This window comes from Mobula birostris, chromosome 30 (genome assembly GCF_030028105.1).
Source record: "Mobula birostris isolate sMobBir1 chromosome 30, sMobBir1.hap1, whole genome shotgun sequence".
Lineage (NCBI taxonomy): Eukaryota > Metazoa > Chordata > Chondrichthyes > Myliobatiformes > Myliobatidae > Mobula > Mobula birostris.
Genome location: NC_092399.1, coordinates 10,822,474 through 10,841,289, shown reverse-complemented (window position 1 = coordinate 10,841,289; position 18,816 = coordinate 10,822,474). Strand labels below are relative to the sequence as shown.

Here is an 18,816-nt window from a genome sequence, read left to right as displayed (position 1 = left end):
TGTGCAGGATTAATTACTTAAGCATTGACTTGTTCACTACAATTCTTGCATAGTCACTATGACTAGCTCGGCAGGCAAAGGGCAGACTCTGCTAAATTCCATACTTAATTATAATTGAAACTTCAGGACAGAAGCAACAGGGTCATTAGCAGTCTGTAATACATCTTAAATTGATTATTGAAATGGGAGTAGTCCAACTTCATACAATGGAGTTGAGAGTTTCCAGTAGATATGATATGGCTTTTAAGTACTGAAGAAGGTTGGCTATACATAATAGCTTAAATTCTTTATTTTGTTAATCAGTGGTCCCAACATATCGATGCAGCTATAAGGAAGGCAAGACAGCGGCTATATTTCATGAGGGGTTTGAGGAGATTTGGTTTGTTACCTAAAACACTCGAAGACTTCTACAGATGTACTGTGGAGAGCATTCTGACTGGCTGCATCACTGTCTGGTGTGGGTGGGGTGGGAGGGCGGGTATGGCTACTTCACAGAAAGAAGCAACAGAAAGTTGTAAAATTAGACAGCTCCATTTTAGGCACTAGCCTCTGTAGTATCAAAGACATCTTCAAGGAGCGATGCCTCAGAAAAACAGCGTCCATCATTAAGGACCAGCATCGCCCGGGACATGCCCTCTTCTCATTGCTACTATCAGGGAGGGGATACAGAAGCCTGAAGGCACACACTCAGTGATTCAGGAACAGCTTCTTCCCTTCCGCAATCTGATTCCTGAACCCATAAACACTACCTTATTTTTACTATTTCTGTTTTTGGCACTATTTTTAATTTAACTATTTAATATACATATATGTAAAGTTACTGTATATTACTTACTATATATCATTACTTACTGTAATTCAGGTTTTTAAAGAATATTTATCACTGTACTGCTGCCCCAAAGTTAACAAATATCATGGCAAATGCCAGTGATTCTAAACCTGATTCTGATTCTGAGTTGGTGGACAATCCAAACGGACTTGTCGCATTAGGTAAGGTGGCACCGAATTAATAACTCTTCAATTCACAGTACCAGCTGCCATTTTCAGTTTTCACTGTGTTTATAACACAGTTCTTGTGGAAATCATGAAGAGGCAATGCAGTTCCAGACTTTCAGAGAAGCATTGGTTCAAACACACCCACGGTTGTTCCAACGGGAGCTATTCATTCCACTGGAAGCAACTGCGCTAACCACTGGCACTAAGCGAGAATGCAAGCAAGTCATGTCATCAACACATGGCACTTCACTGAACAATACTGCACTTTGACCAGCTGGCTCACCAGCTTCTGAAAATGGAAAAAACTGAAATGTCATCTACTTTAAGTGCACGGACCTTCCGTGCTTATGCAATAGAGAACTCTGCTGAAAAATAGGAATACGAAGCAAAGATTGCCTTTATCGCCAAAGACTTTGTATTGAACAATGAATCAAAATATATGAATAAACTGGGATTAATATGAAATTATCAGAGATTATATGAGATGATCTTCTGGCAGGATCACATCATGAGTCAGATTCTAACATCGGTAGACTATACATGAATAGAAAATACCACACACACATGAGTGGCCACAACCGAGATAACTACTTCATCTGGGCTTACTGACATGGAGGTGGCTGTGCCTAACCACACTGGTCAGCAGACTATGTAAGGGAAATCACCTTTCTGAGTTGTTTTAGTCAGATACCTAATTCTACCCTCTTGGAACTCATCCAGTCAAACATTCGACGAAGATCTGTACAGAGACAATGAAAATTATTTTTGTTTACACTTCTAGTACATAGACACTTGCATTCCTCCTACAGGACTCACCAGACATTAGAGCATTTTATCAAATGTACCTAGTATTGGGGGTTCACTGTGAAATGGCCATCAAAGGCAAAACAAATGGACCAGCATGAAAAGGCAGCCTAAGCCTTTCACAAAGAACAATGTAGTTGTATACGAGAACTTTCCACTTTTGTTGTGGCCAATGTTTTGCCATTTTGGTTAATTCCTCCTCCATGCATGTTTCAAAGACTTGACCCCAGACAATGGCATGTGTTATATCACAATGACCTGATCTGTGATTCTTGTTGATTTAAAGAAAAACATGTGGGAAAGAATATTTTTCCCAATTGCCATAAAAGTCAGACGTTTGCTCATCCAGCTGTTCGGAATTCCTGCTGGCACAGCAGGTACTGTTTATTCCCTTCCCTTTTCTCTCATTCTGGGTGGCTAGGTGGAGATATGTCTCTACCAAAGGAGGTGTAAGGCACTCATCCCCTCCATTCACCTGCAAGTCACCCTTGGGAGAGGTGTAGCATCTGCTTAGACCGCCCCCCCCCGATCAGGGTCACGTGAAGCCACGGGAGCAGGTGCTGGATGGTCGTATGAGCAGCTGGTCCATATCACAAGTCTTGGTTATGTAACCACTGATGCCAGGCAGACAATCTCTGAAGAGTATTAATAATGGCTGAGGTAACCCGGCTTATAAAAACTCTGCTCAGAAGAAGGCAATGGCAAATCACTTCTGTAGAAAAATTCGCAAAATCTATCATGGAAAGATCAAAATCGCTCACATCATGCAGCACGGCACATAATGAACGAACAGAGTAAGTTAGCACTGCCAACTGTGCCGGGTAGAGAAAGCATCATACTTTCTGTTCTGGGTTCAGCTCACACCAAGGTGCTTGTACTGGTTTCAATGCATTGTGTTTCTAGTGTGAGAGAGGAAGTGTTGGCGCGTGGCCAAGTGGTTAAGGCATCGGTCTAGTGATCTGAAGGTCGTTAGTTCGAGCCTCAGCTGAGGCAGCGTGTTGTGCCTTTGAGCAAGGCACTTAACCACACATTGCTCCGCGACGACACCGGTGCCAAGCTGTATCGGCCCAAGTGCCCCTCCCTTGGACAATATCAGTGTCGTGGAGAGGGGAGACTTGCAGCATGGGCAACTGCTGGACTTCCATACAACCTTGCCCAGGCATGCGCCCTGGAAACCTTCCAAGATGCAAATCCAAGGTCTCATGAGACTAACGGATGCCTATTATAGAGAAAGGAAACATTTACGAGGAGAGAGGGATTTACTTGCATTTGTATTCTACTCCCAAATAATAAAATGCAATAAATATTTGGGCGGGTGAGTGAAAGCTTTTGAGTATGGAAGGATTGGAGGACACTGGTGCTCCTGCTGTCTTCTTTAGAAGAAAAATATGAAACATTTCTCAACCTAAGATATGCTGCAGCTGCTGGAAATCCAGAGTAACACACACAAAATGCTGAAGGAACTCAGCAGGCAACATCTATAAAAATGAATAAACAATCAGCGTTTCTGGCTGAGGACCTTCTTCAGGACTGTAAAAGAAGGAGAAAGACGGCAGACTGAAAAGAGGCGGGGAGGGGAACGAGCACAAGCTAGAAGCTGATAGGTGAAGCCAGGTGGGAGGGAAAGGTAAAGAGCTGGAGAGGAAGGAGAGTGGACCATGGGAGAAAGGGAAGAACAAGGGGCTCCAGAGGAGGTGACACACAGTAGAGAGAGGTAAAAGGGAGGGGGGAGAGAAAATAATTTACCAGAAGGGGAAATCGATATTCATGCCATCAGGTTGGAGGCTACCCAGACGGAATATAAAGTGTCATTGTTAGATTTCCAAGATGCCTTGACTATGAGAGGTACGGCTCCGTCATCAAGAAATTGACCCAACTTCCCTACTTTTACTTTTTATTAGGATGAACAAACATTAAACCTGGCTGCCTGCCTGCGGCAGGGAGTGCCACACAGACTCATCAATCACCGAGTATGTCAGAACGAAACAGCAGAATTTCACACAACTTTTGTCAAAGTATGATCATGATTCGTGCAAAAAGTCACCTTCAATAATACAAGGTCTGGTAATTATATTTTTGCAATATAGTTTGCTGAATCATTATTTACTTTGATTACATAATTAACCAAAAATGAGAAGTTTGCAGACAAGGCAGAACAATCTCTAGTAAAAGAGGATCAAAAATGCGTCCCCACCCGCCCAAAAAAAAAAAGACTGGGCCATCTCATTTAATGTGCAATCCACAATTAATTCAATTTTCCTATTTTCTTGATCACCAATTTAACAAATCCTTCTCAAACTTAACTCCAAAAATAAACAAGTTATTTTATAAAGTGTTACTGGTTTTCATGGGGGAAACATCACAGACAAGTGCCAACACCAAGGACAACTTTGACATTGAAGCAGATGTTGACAAAGATGACCAAAAGCTTGGAGATTGAAATAGGTTTTGAAGACTTTAAATTCCTTGGTGTCATTATTTCAGTGGACCTGTCCTGGGGTCAGCTTGTAAAGAGAATTATGAAGTAAGCAAGGCATCACTTCTACTTCCTTGAGTATTTGTGGAGATTCAACATGACATCTAAAACATTGACAAACTTTTATAGATGCATAGTGGAAAGTATATTGACTGGGTGCATCACACCAATGTCCGTGCAAGGAAAATCATACAAAAAATAGTCGACACGGTCCAATCCATCATGGGTAAAGCCCTCCCAACCATTGAGCACATGTACATGAAATGCTGTCACAGGAAGCATCATGCATCATCACCCAGGACATGCTCTCTTCTTGCTGCTGCCATCTGGAAGGAGGTACAGGAGCCTCAGGACTCACACCACCAGGTTCAGGAACAGTTACTACCCCTCAAACATCAGGCTTTTGAACCAAAGGGGATAACTTGACCCAACTCCACTTGCCCCATCACTGAAATGTTCCCACAACCAATGGACTCACTTTCAAGGTCTCGTCATTTCATGTTCTTAATATTTATTGCTTATTTATTTATATTATTATTTCTTCTTTTTGTACTTGTACATTATTGCCTTCTGCACTCTGGTTGAATGTCCTAGTTGGGCCGTCTTTCATTGATTCTGTATTTGGTTTTCAGGGTTGGATATGGTGACATATATGTACTTTGGTAATAATTTTACTTTGGACTTTGAGTTTTAGGGGAGATTTAGGGAAAGAATTGCAATGATTAAGATCAAGACAGCCGAAAATACAGAGAATAATAGTGGAGTAATTCAAATAAAGAAGTCAGAATTGTAAAGCAAAGTGATTGCAAAAGATTATAGAGTTTGATGAAGAGGGTGTGAGGTCATCGAAGGATTTGGAAAAAAGAAGTTCAACAGCACAAGACTGTTTCTGAGGAATGAACAGATTATGATTTTACAGGTGTCCATTTCGTCCATAAGTTGGAAAACTGATAAAAATAACTCAATATGGTAACCACACCTCCACAATATTGCAAGGAATGGCATCAAAAGCACATAAAACTGAGAGGAAGCATGGGGAAAGAGGATAGTGATCTTTGTAAGAATCAACATACAGACGTACACTATGTCAAACTTTCCAGTTTAATATTTTGGGAGCTCATTCATATGCAGAGAGTGTCCTTAAGTCAGGTGGTTCGTAACCCATAGATGACATGTACCAGCTACAAGGCAGGAAGATAGCTAGGGGAGCATTATATTAGTCATATTCAGACTATTAACAAAGGCATGGATGAGGGTTTCGATTGCAGAGGAACCAAGGAAGGGCCATGGTCAGCCACTGTTCTGGATGTAGAATCAGGCAGTACTGGTTTAGCAGTAGATGGAAGTTTATCCCAGAATCCAATACAACACCAGAATTATAAAGAGACAGACTCATCTTCAGGCAGTATGGAAACAATAGCTGATCTGTGTTGGATTCCAAAGAGGATGTCATCCTCTTCCCAAATGAAGAGGATGCTCCTTTACTGCACTAGGCATTGTTCTAGTTTCTCTTCACAGTTTATTCAGCAAAACAAAGCTTAATTTCATTCACGGTTAGGATGAAATGAATGGCAAAAAAATATAAGGGGAAGTAGTTGTTCTAGGTAACAGGGTTGAGTCAAAAGTGAAGCTGGAGATGAAGATGCAGGGTGTGGCAAAAGGAATAGTAGATATGTGAGACAGGTAGAGGAAGACCCATTTCAGTTACACATTTATACCTGATTTACATTGTGAGCAATCTGCTGTTTTAAATCTGTTGGAAACTTGCTGACTGGGTGGTCGGGTGGCTTGGGCAGGATTTGGTGGGATCTCTTGAGTGGGAAGGGACAGATCCTGGCTGCAGAGCTCCAGAACTTTCTTTTCTGGGGTTAGAGAAGTGTGATCCTGATCTTCTCGTCCGACGTAGGGCAGCATGGTAGCATGGTGGTTAGCACAACGGTTTACAATACAAGAGACCGGGGTTCAATTCCCGCTGCTGCCTGAAGCGGGAATTCTCCCCTTGACTGCATGGCTTTCATCTGGGTGCTCTGGTTTCCTACCACAGTCCAAAGATGTACCAGTTGGTAAGTTAATTGGTCATTTGTAAAATGTCTCGTGAATTATGCTAGGATTAAGTGAATATATTGTATCTCAATAAATATATAAGTAAGTAAGTGGATAAATAAACAAGCAAGAAAGCAACAAAGAGAAAGAAAAAAATAATTAATTAATTGAAAGAAATGTTTCAAAGTAGCCTCATGCATAAACCGGAACAGAAGCCATTTTGTTCAGGCCATTGCCTTGTCCTTTGCAGTAAAAGCTGCCTCAGGATCGACTGTTTTCAGAAACGGACTCTTTCCGTTCAAGTTCAGCTATTCCCAGAGCTTGCAGGAGTAGAGGATTAAATTCCCCATCTATTTACTAAACGATGTCGACTTGGGAGATTGAGCCTGCATGCATCGAACATGTGCACAGCAGACGTAATCACTTTACTGTTTGTTCCATACACAAGCTCGTGTGGGTGGCCTCCACAGAGATGGGCTCTATATGTACCTGTGACTGTACTACTTACTGGCTACTACTTTAAACAAACTTAGCTGTTGCTCTGTGGGTTTGAAGTAGGCATTCAGAGAATGGGAAATTCTGAAAATCACAATTAGCTCCACCAGCATCACTTACTCAACCTATTTTCTTTGCCTAACATCACACACTTTGAATTCTATCAGAGGATTCTCATCTATCCTGTAAGGCAGAAGGATATAGACCAGGGGTTCCCAACGTGGGGTCCATGGATCCCTCAGTTAATGGTAGGAACCCTTGCATATAAAAAGTTTGGAACCCCAGAATACCAAGCTGATTCCTCACTTCCCCAAATGCTCCCACATCCCAAAGGCATGCAGACTGGCAGGTTAGTTAGCTGCTATGAATTGGCTCTAGCGTGTTGGTGGGTGGTACAATTTGTGAGGGCTTGATGGGAATAATTTAACGGGAAATTTAGTGGGGAATGGGACTGCTCTGTGAGCTGCCATAGACTTGATGGGTTGAATGGGCTTTTCTACATCATAAGTTCCAAGTGGCTCAGCATGGTTCAGATGGGTCAAAGGGCTTGTTTCTGTGCATGCTTTTCTATGACTCGATGACGCTGAGGAAATATGGGATTCCTTCCTGTTTGCCCACACAGTGGAAAGCAATGCATTAACAAGGTAGCCCAGCCTTCACCTACGATCTGCGTTTTTGCAGCTGAAGTCAGCAACCATCATTCACTTTAACCTCTGTTCGACCCTTCAGTTTTTAACATACACATACTGCAGCTTGCCCTCAAACAGATGCTCTCTTCTACGTTGCTATAATCTACACCACAATCCTTACCTCCACCTCTTTGGTAAGCTAAACACTACCCTTTGTCCTGATGAAGGGTCGTGGCCTGAAACATCGACTCTTTATTCCTTTCCATAGATGCTGCCTGACGTGCAGAGTTCCTCCAGCATTTTGTGAGTGTAGCTTTGCCCTTTGGCTGCTTGGCTAGATAGATTGATATTGCCAAAACAGATCAATGAGCAACACATGAGGATCAACCAAGCCCAGCATCCACGCCCACGTGAACTGAACCAGAGCTGTGTTCGGTCCACACACCTGTACGGGTCAGAACGTGGGATGACAGAGAACGACCTTGCCAAGCCTTCATCATTCCACACCATGAGCCTCTTGAAGGTCCTCCATACTCTCTCGCCAAGAAAGATCTCCAGCCACGCCCTACTCCTCCAAGGCCATCAAGAGGACATGGCTACAATCACCATGAGGTAGCGATGGAGATGGATTGGGCACGAGATGAGAAGAGAGGCCAACTCTATCATCGAGACAGCACTTCATTTGACCCCTGGAGGGCCGAGGAAATGCAGCAGACCAAAGACAACTTGGTGCCGTACCACAGAGGCAGAAATGAGGAGCCTGTGCCACACCTGGAGCACAATAGAGAAGGTGGCCAAGGACAGATGGAGATGGAGGACCGTCATTACTGCCCTAAACACCAGTGGCATAACAGGCTTTGTATGATGATGATGCTCTACCCTAGATAGATGGTTATTGCCAAAACAGATTTCTATACAAGAATAAACTCCGAAGTTCAAAGTACATATGTTATGAAAGTATGTATAAATTATACAGCCTTGAGGTTAATCTCCTTACAGGCAGCCACAAAACAAGAAACCCGAAAGGACCCATTAAAAAAAGACTAAGAAACACCCAGCGCACAGAGAGAGAAAAAAACACACGAATCGTGCAAACAATAAAAGTAAGCAGCAGCGTTCAGAACGAATGCTGTCCATAGACACACAGCCTCAACCTCAGTTCAACACACAGAGCTCGCAGACACAAAGCCCGGAGTAGGTTATAATAGCTACAAATAAGTAGAACATTACTGTATGCTGCAATGAAGCATATGTACATTGTGAGCCTTGAAAAAGCAGACTTCGTTGTGCTTCCTAAATTTAACTCAGGACATTTTATATTTAACAGTTTTATATTTGAACACAAAAGAGCACAGGCACTGTCGATATTTTGCAAAGAAGCTTTCTCTGCTTATTCAGTTAGTAGACGATATAAGGGTTTAATTTGGAAAGTTATTAATCTAAGGAAGCCGTAAATTATTATTAGCACCAGCTACAGTCATTACTCTGAATAACTGCACAATTAACGTATGCAGCCAGATGCTAACCCCACCTTACAGCCCACACTAATTTTCCATAGGTTTCGTCTTATTTGGTTATGCTCCGGGCAAGATTTTATATTCAACAAGGAGTTGTGGGATCACACAGTAACCATCAGAGCAATGATTTTGTGCAATGCTATAAATCTGGGACGATCTAGAACAACTTCCCAGTCTGTGGTCAAAAACCATGATACAGTGAGTTTTGCCACACTTAATTGATATAAATGTCACTCCCTGGTCCTATCCTCAAGTACCACCCCGTATACCACAGTGTTGAGTCAGAGAGCTGTGGGTTCAGATCTTGCATAACAGCACCTAATCTAGGCTGGCCTTCCAGTATTACAACTGTTTTCACATATGGATTTGTTTCTTCACTGAGAAAAATCCATCCACACTCTTCGGTGAACATAAATGATCCCATGACAATCCTTTAAGGAGAGGCGTCCTGGGAGTCTTAGATTAAATATCTGGTCACCACATCCTTGAGGTTCTTTAAGAGCTTGGTGTTGCAAATTAGTCTCGTATTCATTGCAAAAACTAGACTTCAAATCACCTAAATGGATGCAACGTGCTTTTGAATCTTCCAAGGTTCTGAAAGGCTTTTTCATTCAGATCCGTTAACTTTGTTTATTTATCTGTATCTATATATTTATGCCATGAGAACATCACCACTCAATCCCTTCCTTTTAAATCGAATTTGCACAAATTTTAGTTGTTGTTGCCTATTATATTAGAAATAATTTTTGCTGAACAAGCTCTTAACTGAGACTGTTTCAATGCGCGGAAGACAGTCATAGAGACGTAAAGCAGAGAAACGAAACTTCAACCTGCCCGGTCCTTGCCAACCATCACTGCCCATTTACACTAATCCAAAAGTAATCTCCTTGTTTATCTTCCTTCCCTCATTTTCATCTGCTATGCCTCACGTTCACTCTAGCAGCCCATTAAACTACCAACACAAATGGCTTTGGGCTGTGGGAGGAAATCTTGGCACTTGGAGAAAACTGACACAGGAAGAAGTGCGAAGTTCACACAGGCGGCATCAGAGGGCAGGATTGAACTCTGGTCTCTGGCACAGTCAGGCAGTGACACCACCACTGTACTACTCTATTTGCCAGTAAAAGATGCGATTTGAACAGAACATTACACAGTTTCAGCCAACTTTGGCTTTGTTGATAATACATGAGGTTAGGACTACAGGGAAAGCATTCCATCCTTTTGGAGAACCTTACTATCTACTATAAAGTTAAGAACAGAAAGTGCTGGCGATATATAATAGGTCAGGTGGCACCTCTGTCTTTTAAGTAAACAAACAGATAACTTCATCAACATAGTAACCCTAGCCTTATCCATCTGATGCACACTCTTCTCCACCCTCTCGGCAACTGAAAACGAACTTATTTTTTCTCTCTCTCCTGATTCTGACAAATGGCTTTCACTCTGAAACATTAATTCTGTTCTTTTTCTACAGGCATTGCCTGACACGCTGACCGGCAACTGGAGTAAGCCACCATTTGCAGTTCCTCCTCCCCCTCCCCACCATTTTCAACCTCTGGAGACTTTCTCTTCCACTGCTACATAATCTGCCAAGTATTTCCAGCATTAATGTACATACTTTGTGTTTCTTGCATCTAAAGTATCTTGTGCAGTCTTTTGAACCTGCGTGCTTTCCCACTCCCTCACATGTTGTCTGCTTCACTTCCTGTTGTGGCCACTTGATGGAAGGACAATGGTTGGTAAAATGATGTGTGGATATATAGATTTCAGAGCTAACCAACTCAGTGCTGGGTGTTCTGTCCTTCTGTTGCCGTTCTGTGTTCTGAGTTTAGACCGGAACTGTTTTCATCAACATTGACCAGGTGTATAAACCCAGCGTGTAATATATAGATTAATTATATTTATATACCTATATTTATCAATTTCTGTCTCTCTCTATCTATCTATACCATATATATCTAGAGAGAGAGACAGAGAAATCAATAAATATATATAAATATAACCAATCTATATATGTATACATAAACAAACATATATATATAAAACCATAGAACAATTACAGCACAGAAACAGGCCATCTCGGCGCCTCTAGTCCGTGCCGAACTCTTACTCTCACCTAGTCCCACCGACCTGCACTCAGCCCATAACCCTCCATTCCTTTCCTGTCCATATATCTATCCAATTTAACTTTAAATGACAACATCCAACCTGCCTCAACCACTTCTGCTGGAAGCTTGTTCCACACAGCTACCACTCTCTGAGTAAAGTAGTTCCCCCTCATGTTACCCCTAAACTTTTGCCCTTCAACTCTCAACTAATGTCCTCTTGTTTGAATCTCCCCTTCTCTCAATGGAAAAAGCCTATCCACGTCAACACTATCTATCCCTCTCATAATTTTAAATACCTCTATCAAGACCCCCCCTCAACCTTCTATGTTCCGAAGAATAAAGACCCAACTTGTTCAACCTTTCTCTGTAACTTAGGTGATGAAACCCAGGTAACAGTCTAGTAAATCTTCTCTGTACTCTCTCATTTTGTTGACATCTTTCCTATAATTCGGTGACCAGAACTGTACGCAATACTCCAAATTTGGCTTTACCAATCTCTACAGTAAAGATATAAATAATGTAAAGAAGATTGAAAGAGTACAGAGAAAATTTACAAGGATGTTGCCGGGACTGAAAGACCTGAGTTATCAATAAAGATTGAACAGGTTAGAACTTTATTCCTGACAATGCATTAGATTGAAGGAAGATTTGATATACAAGATTATCAGGGGTATAGACAGGTTAAATGCAAGGAGCCTCTTTCCACTGAGAATGGGCCGGACTACAACTAGAGGTCATGGGTTAAGGGTGAAAGGTGAAATGTTTAAGGGAACATGAGGGGGAGCTTCTTCACTCATGAGGGTGGTGAGAGTGTGGAACGAGCTAGTGGTGGATGTGATTTTGATTTCAATGTTTAAGAGAAGATTGGATAGGTGCATGGTTGGTAGGGGTTATGGAGGGCTATGGTCCTGGTGCAGGTCGATGGGACAAGGCAGATTAAATGGTTCAGGAGGGAGTGAATAGCTCGAAGGGTCTGTTTCAGTGATGTAATTTTCTGTGACTCTATGTTTCTCCTTCACAGCTATCAATGGTAGTTAGGCAAGGGCAGAAAGATTGAGAGCAAATTGAGAGCATCCATAGAAAAAAAATACAGAGAGCTGATGTCTCATCTGAAGAAAGGTCACTGACCTGACAGATGAACCCTGTTTCTCTCTATGAAGATAGTACCTGACCTTTTGGATCAGCATCCTGTTTTTAACAATAAGCACTAACTTTGCTGCCCACTCATTTATCTGCAGTATGAAGAAACACAGTCGCAACCGGACTCAAGTAGCTAAACAATATGTAAACAGGCATTCTGTGTCAAGGACCCCGTTGGGTGTCATCTACTTGATTGTTGTACTTCCATGAAATGAGAAGCCACATTGTAACGCCACATAATTTACGTTTTCATAATACCACAGAAGGAAGGCTCATTGGGATAAATGTGGCAGCTCTGCTTTGTCATGAAGGTGGGTGGTAAATGGCTCATCTTGTGAAATCATTTTGCCTTTTCTCTTTTGGATTGCTTCATAAAAGGAATGCTCTGAGTTTGTTTTGTAATGCAAAAATAAATTGGTCTGATCTCCACCTTCTGCTTAATTGCTCTGACTGGAAAAATAACAAGGGAGGTGTACTTGCCGTTAAGTAAAAATGCTTGTGTGGGAGTGCATTACTAGATGGGTGAGAATAGTAACGAGGGTTTGAGTTGTTAAGCATGCATTCCATTACCAATTTATCTCCGAATCAACAATAACACTCTTGCACTTAGTGCATAAATGCTGCTTATCTGTGTGTGTGTATTTTATTTAATTGCAAGAGGGGATTTGTATCATGAATAATAAGATTTTACAAGATCCAGCAGTACTAGAAAGCAGGTTAAAATGGAGATCATAAATTAGTCAGCTGCCACCTTTTTTTCAATCTTGTTTATATCAAGGCTATTTTAAAATATTCTTTAGAATAAGCTGTGTACTCTGATATCATTAAAGTCTCAAACTGTTTTCAAGCAGAACTTTAAATATTTTCTAGATGTGATAATTTGGTCAGGAATACAGGAAAGGGAAATATATTCTCCAGTTCAGAATAATGAAACATCTTTATTATGCATAATGAGGCTGCGTTTGCGGGTCGTAAAGATACTCTGAGATTGTGAGTGGTCTATCATTTGAGAACTCCTGATCCTGGCTTGCATTCTTGAAGAGAGAAGTACACTTCTGCTTTGAATTCAAGATTACCCAACTAAATACCGGGCATTCTTTTATCGCCATTTTGCATTTAGATTGGAAACGCATTTATCAACAACGATTAGGCATTAGCTTCATTTTTGACATTATCCCTTATATTATTTTGAAAGACTTTCCTGAAACCTCTTTGTTAATTTCTGGATGGAACTTCTAAGCTAAATAAAGGATGATAATTTTCATTTTTTACTTAATTTAATTCATAATGCAAATCCATACAGATTCAAAAAAGGATTAAGGTATTCTATGATTTGGCTTTTTTATTGAATAATATTCAGGTTTTTGTAAAGTGCATGAGTAACTTATGAGGGGCATAAATAGGGTAAATGCAAGCAGGCTTTCTGCACTTCCACTGAGGTTGGGTGCAATGACAATCAGAGGTCATGGGTTAAGGGTGAAAGGTGAAAAGCTTAAGGGGAACGTAAGGGGAAACTTCTTCACTCAAGAGGATTGTGTGAGTGTGGAACAGGCTGCCAGTGCAAGTGGTGCACGTGAGTTTGATTTAAACATTAAGAGAAGTTTGGATAGGTATGTGGATGGTAGGGGTATGGAGAGCTATGGTCCTGATGTAGGTCAATGGGAGTAAATGGTTTGGCATAGACTAGATGGACCAAAGGGCCTGTTCCTATTCTGTAGTTTTCAATGATTTTTTTCTATGACTATCTACACAAATAATCAATAATCTGTTGCATTCTAACAATTAAGCTGCAGAAGATTTCTGATCCAAGGTACTACTGAGATCATCATTATGTTGCATGTCATATGATGTGGTTGATTATGGTTTTGACCATGATTGTTCTTGGCAATTCTTTTTTTACAGAAGTGGTTTGCCATTGCCTTCTTCTGGGCAGTGTCTTTACTAGACGGGTGACCCCAGCCATTATCAATACTCTTCAGCGATTGTCTGCCTGCTGTCAGTGGTCGCATAAGCAAGGCTTGTGACATGCAGCAGCTGCTCGTACGACCATCCACCACCTGCTCCCATGGATTCACCTGACCCTGATCAGTGGGGTGGAGGCTAAGCAGGTGCTACACCTTGCCCAAGGGTGACCTGCAGGCTAGCAGAAGGGAGGAGCACCTTACACCTCCTTTGGTAGATACGTATCTCCACCCCGCCACCCAGAGATACTGGCTACATAAATGGCCAAGTGCCGTGTCACTGAATTGCACTTAACATGAATGCAGGTTAAATAGATGGCTCATTATAATGAACTCATTTTGTGTCTTTTCTTTAATAGTCAAAGAGCCATAAATGATATACAGTATATTGTTCCAAAACTGATAACCTAGCTGGGTTTACTAAGGATGTCTGGGAGTCATCAATAACGGTGATCTATTGTTGACGTCTATCAGTAGGAGCTAGAACAATGAGTGTATTATGCATTGCTTCTGAGATACAGTCTGATGTTGTTCAGTAAGCACTGGTCTAAAAAAATCTCAAGAAGGCTTGGTTGGGGGCTCTGACCTGCTTTCAGCTCTTGTTCTGCCTAACAGGAGTGGTTTTCCAATTCAGCTGGACCTGATACGTTTGTGTTACGCCAGCCCAACAAAACTGGATCAAGTACTATCACAAGACGCCACTGTGAATCTAAACATAGGCCGAGTTGCAGAGACAGCCGTGCAGTTGGGTAAAGGGGTAAAGATCAGGGATGTCACTCAGGGTATGTCAAAGCTTCTGACTAGAATGAACAGTTTTTATCATGGAATTATACAACAATTTCACTCATTGAGCTCAAGTCAGCTGTCAGTAGAACACTTAGTCAGTCACATTCCCTGTTCTTGCCCTAGGCCTAGTAAACGACTTCTTCCCAAGTGCGCCATGGTAGTGTAGTGGTCAGCATGACGATGTTAAATCTCATTGGAGTTCAGAGTTCAATTCCGACATCATCTGTAATGAGTCCATATTTCCCCCCTCTGGAATGGCGGAGGTTTTCTCCGGGTGCTCCTGCAGTCCAACGACTTGCTGGATTGCCCCTAGGTTGTCCCATTAATTGGTCGTTGTAAACTGTCCTGTGATCAGACTTGGGTTAAATTGGGAGTTGCTGAGCTCTTTGGCTGGATGTGCCAAAAAGGCCTATTCTGTGCTGTATCACAATAAATAGATAGATAGTTAGCCAAAGCATTTCCTTTTGAAAGTCCCAAGTAATCGTGTTTCCACTACCCTTACCATCATTACTCATAGTGTACCTGTTCCCTGTATCACAAAAACAGTTCAACATAGGCACAGGCCCTTTGGCCCACAATGCCTCGACTTTAAATCTGTGACTCTTGACCATTAAACCATTGAATAATGGGAACAACCACTCGTGGTTTAATTTACGTTTCTGAATGCCTCACCTCCATCAAAGCTCCTCCTAGCCTGCTTTACACCCCAACTTTGCCAAACGGATCAACCCTGAAACCATTTTTTTGCACATCTTTCCTGCAGCCTCTCCAGTGCCTTGGCACCCTTCATAGACTGTCGTGGCCAGGACTGGGCCCAGTGCTTCAGCTGCAACCTAGTTCAATAAAGATTCAACACAACTCCATGCTCTTGTACACCGCTTCTTTGTTTACGGAGAAAATATTGTCATTAAGATCACATTATCCAATGGGTGAGCAAGAGACGTGAACTAATGAGCTGAAAACGTGGAGAGGTATAGCATAAAAATCAGTGCCTTTGCTCTCTACGTCTATGCCAATCTCTTTGCCTGTCTGCACTAATCCCACTGGCCCATGTTAAGTCCATATCCTTCTATACCTGGCCTATTTAAGTGCCTATCCACATTCCTACTCTCTTTTTTGAACATCTCTTTTTTGACGATCACAAGCCACCGCTGGATATTAAGAACTTCAGGTGCTGCAGGTATACCCCATAAGCAAGTTGCTCGATAGCGAAGGAGCGGGACTCGGTGCGGACATTGCTACGGAATGACGTCGGAGCTGGCGCTCGAAGGCGGCATGCAGCCTTCACAGCGAGTGATTGTGTTGGATGCTTTTCTTGTGATCGCGAGACCCTGCTGGGCGCTGGTCACGGAGGATACGGCAAGTCCGGTCCAGTGATTTATTGGCGAGACTGACGGCAGAGGGAGCTGCGTGCCCTCGGGTGCAGTGTGGACTAGGTTTCTTGTTGCAGCCTCCCGGCGGAGGAGATGCTGGAAGTGGTGTGACCATGCAGGGTTGGCGGCTGACCCCTCCCATCAGTGCTGTCCTCCAGTGGAGGACAAGCTGGATTGCATTCGCTTCCGGACTGCTGCGGGCTTGATCTTGTGGACAACGTCCATTCATCTATTATCCACAGGACCTGACGCTCAGGGACTTGGGCTTTATTATATTTTTGTGGGACTTACTGCTGTCTTATATGTGCTTTGCACTGTGTATGACTGCTGGTACTGTGTTTTGTACCTTGGCCCTTGAGGAATGCATTTCGTTTGCTGTATTCATGGGTGACAATTCAACTTGAACTTGAACTAATTGGACTCTACTGCATCTAATTCCACAATTCCCTCTAGCAGCAGGTTCCTGATCTTAATTACTCAATTTTTAGAAATACTCCCTTCTGATCCTCTTTAAATTTCCTTCCTCTGCCATAAACCTTTCTCCTGTTGTATCTAATACCAGGAAAATTGTTTGTGACTATCTCTCTTTCATTATTTTGTATACCCTATCAGGTCTTAATCTTCTTCACTCCAGGAAAGAACAAGTCCGTAACTCCCCATAACTAAAACCCTTCAATTCCATAAGATATAGGAGCAGAATTAGAGCTTTCGGCCCATTGAGTCTGAGACGATATTCCATCATGTCTGATCCATTTTCTCTCTCAGTCCCAGTCTCCTGCCACCTCCCCGTATCCCTTCATGCCCTGACTAATCAAGAATCTGTCAACCTCTGCCTTAAGTATAGACAATGACTAGGCCTCCACAGTTGCCTGTGGCAATGAAAATTCACAGATTCATCACTCTCTGGCTAAAGAACTTCCTCCTCATCTCTGCTCCAAATGGATGTCCCTCTATTCTGAAACTGTGTCCTCTGGTCTGAGACTCCCCTACCATAGGACCCAATCTATCTAAATCGAGGCCTTTCAATGCTTGACAGGTTTTAAAGAGATCCCCCTTCATTCATTTGAATTCCAGTGAGTATAGGCCCTGAACCATCAAACGCTCCTCATATGATAAGCCTTTCAATCCTGGAATCATTTCTGTGAACCTCCTTTGAGCCTTCTACAATGTAAGCACATCCTTTCTGAGATAAGGGGCCCAAAATTACTCACAATACTCCAAGTGTAGCCTCACCAACGCTTTATAAAGCCTTAACATTACATCCTTCAGGCAACATCTGGGTGAATCTCCCCTGTGCTCTCTCCACTATGATTTTATGAAATACAGAATAGGAATTATATTTTTTACAGCTTTGAAGATTTTTTTGGAGTTGTTTCCTGGTTTTCGTATTCCACTCACCCTGGATCTGCGTTTGGGTTGGTGGACTGAAGTGGCTCGGCACATTCAATGGTCTTGGGCTCGGAGCTGACGGACCAACCCTCATTGCCGTCTGCCGGTATCGTTCCAACTCGCTCAAACGGTCTGAGAAAATGGTGTTAGGTTTTGTCTGGTCTTCAAGCTTTTGCCTGTGCCCTGCAATAGAAGCAAAAGTAATCAATTAAAACTGTTTTCACTTCTTCAGTTTTTCCCTCATGGTTGTCCAACTCTCCTTTGCCTCAACCAGTTAATCTTCCTTTACCACAGTTAATAAATAAATCTTAGTAAAAGGAGGAACTTTTCTTCACAAGAGGCAAAAGAATGGGGTTGGTGAGGATCAAGTAGCGCACCATCACTTGGTGATGTACTAATAATTAGAGATGCAAACATTAAAGAGGTTTTGTTGGCTTTAGTTGAACAACATGCATCTGAACTGGCTTCACAATGATCTACAGATGTACCGTGGAGAGCATTCTAACTGACTGCATCACCATCTGGTATGGGGCTGCAGGGGTTCTGCTGAAATAAGCTGCAGAAAGTTGTAAACTCAGTCAGCTCCATCATGGGCACCAGCCTCCCCAGCATCCGGGACAACTTCAAGGATCGGTGCCTCAAAAAGGCAGCATCCATCGTTAAGGACCCCCATCACCCAGGACATGCCTTGTTCTCATTGCTACCATCAGGGAAGAAGTACAGGAGCTTGGAGGCACACACTCAGCGATTCAGGAACAGCTTCTTCCCGTCCGCCATCAGACTTCTAAATGGCCACTGCACCCATGAACACTACCTCGCTACTTTTATCCCCCTCTTTTTGCACCTACTTATTTAATTTAGCTTTTAAAATATAGATATACTTCATACTGTACTTCAGTTTTTACGATTGTGTACTGCTGCCGCATAACAACAAACTTCACGATATATGCCAGCGATATTAAACCTGATTCTGAATCTGACATGATAATCCTATCATTCAAAATGGCCTTTTTGACAGCACTGGGTGGTAGGGTGCAAAACAGGCCTGGTGTAACATTAACAAACAGCTCCCTCTGCTGGTGCACCAGGGAACCAAAGA

The 18,816-nt window shown here is 42.3% G+C and overlaps 1 protein-coding gene across 1 annotated transcript in view; it reads right to left on the bottom strand.

Annotated features, from left to right (window-relative positions):
- The window catches only part of runx3 (RUNX family transcription factor 3), a 207,780-nt gene that overhangs the window by 10,200 nt on the left and 178,764 nt on the right, over nucleotides 1–18,816 (bottom strand). Inside the window, exon 6 of the mRNA XM_072246993.1 lies at nucleotides 17,727–17,900. Coding sequence (XP_072103094.1) covers nucleotides 17,727–17,900 — 174 coding nt within the window. The remainder of the gene's footprint in view (nucleotides 1–17,726; nucleotides 17,901–18,816) is intronic.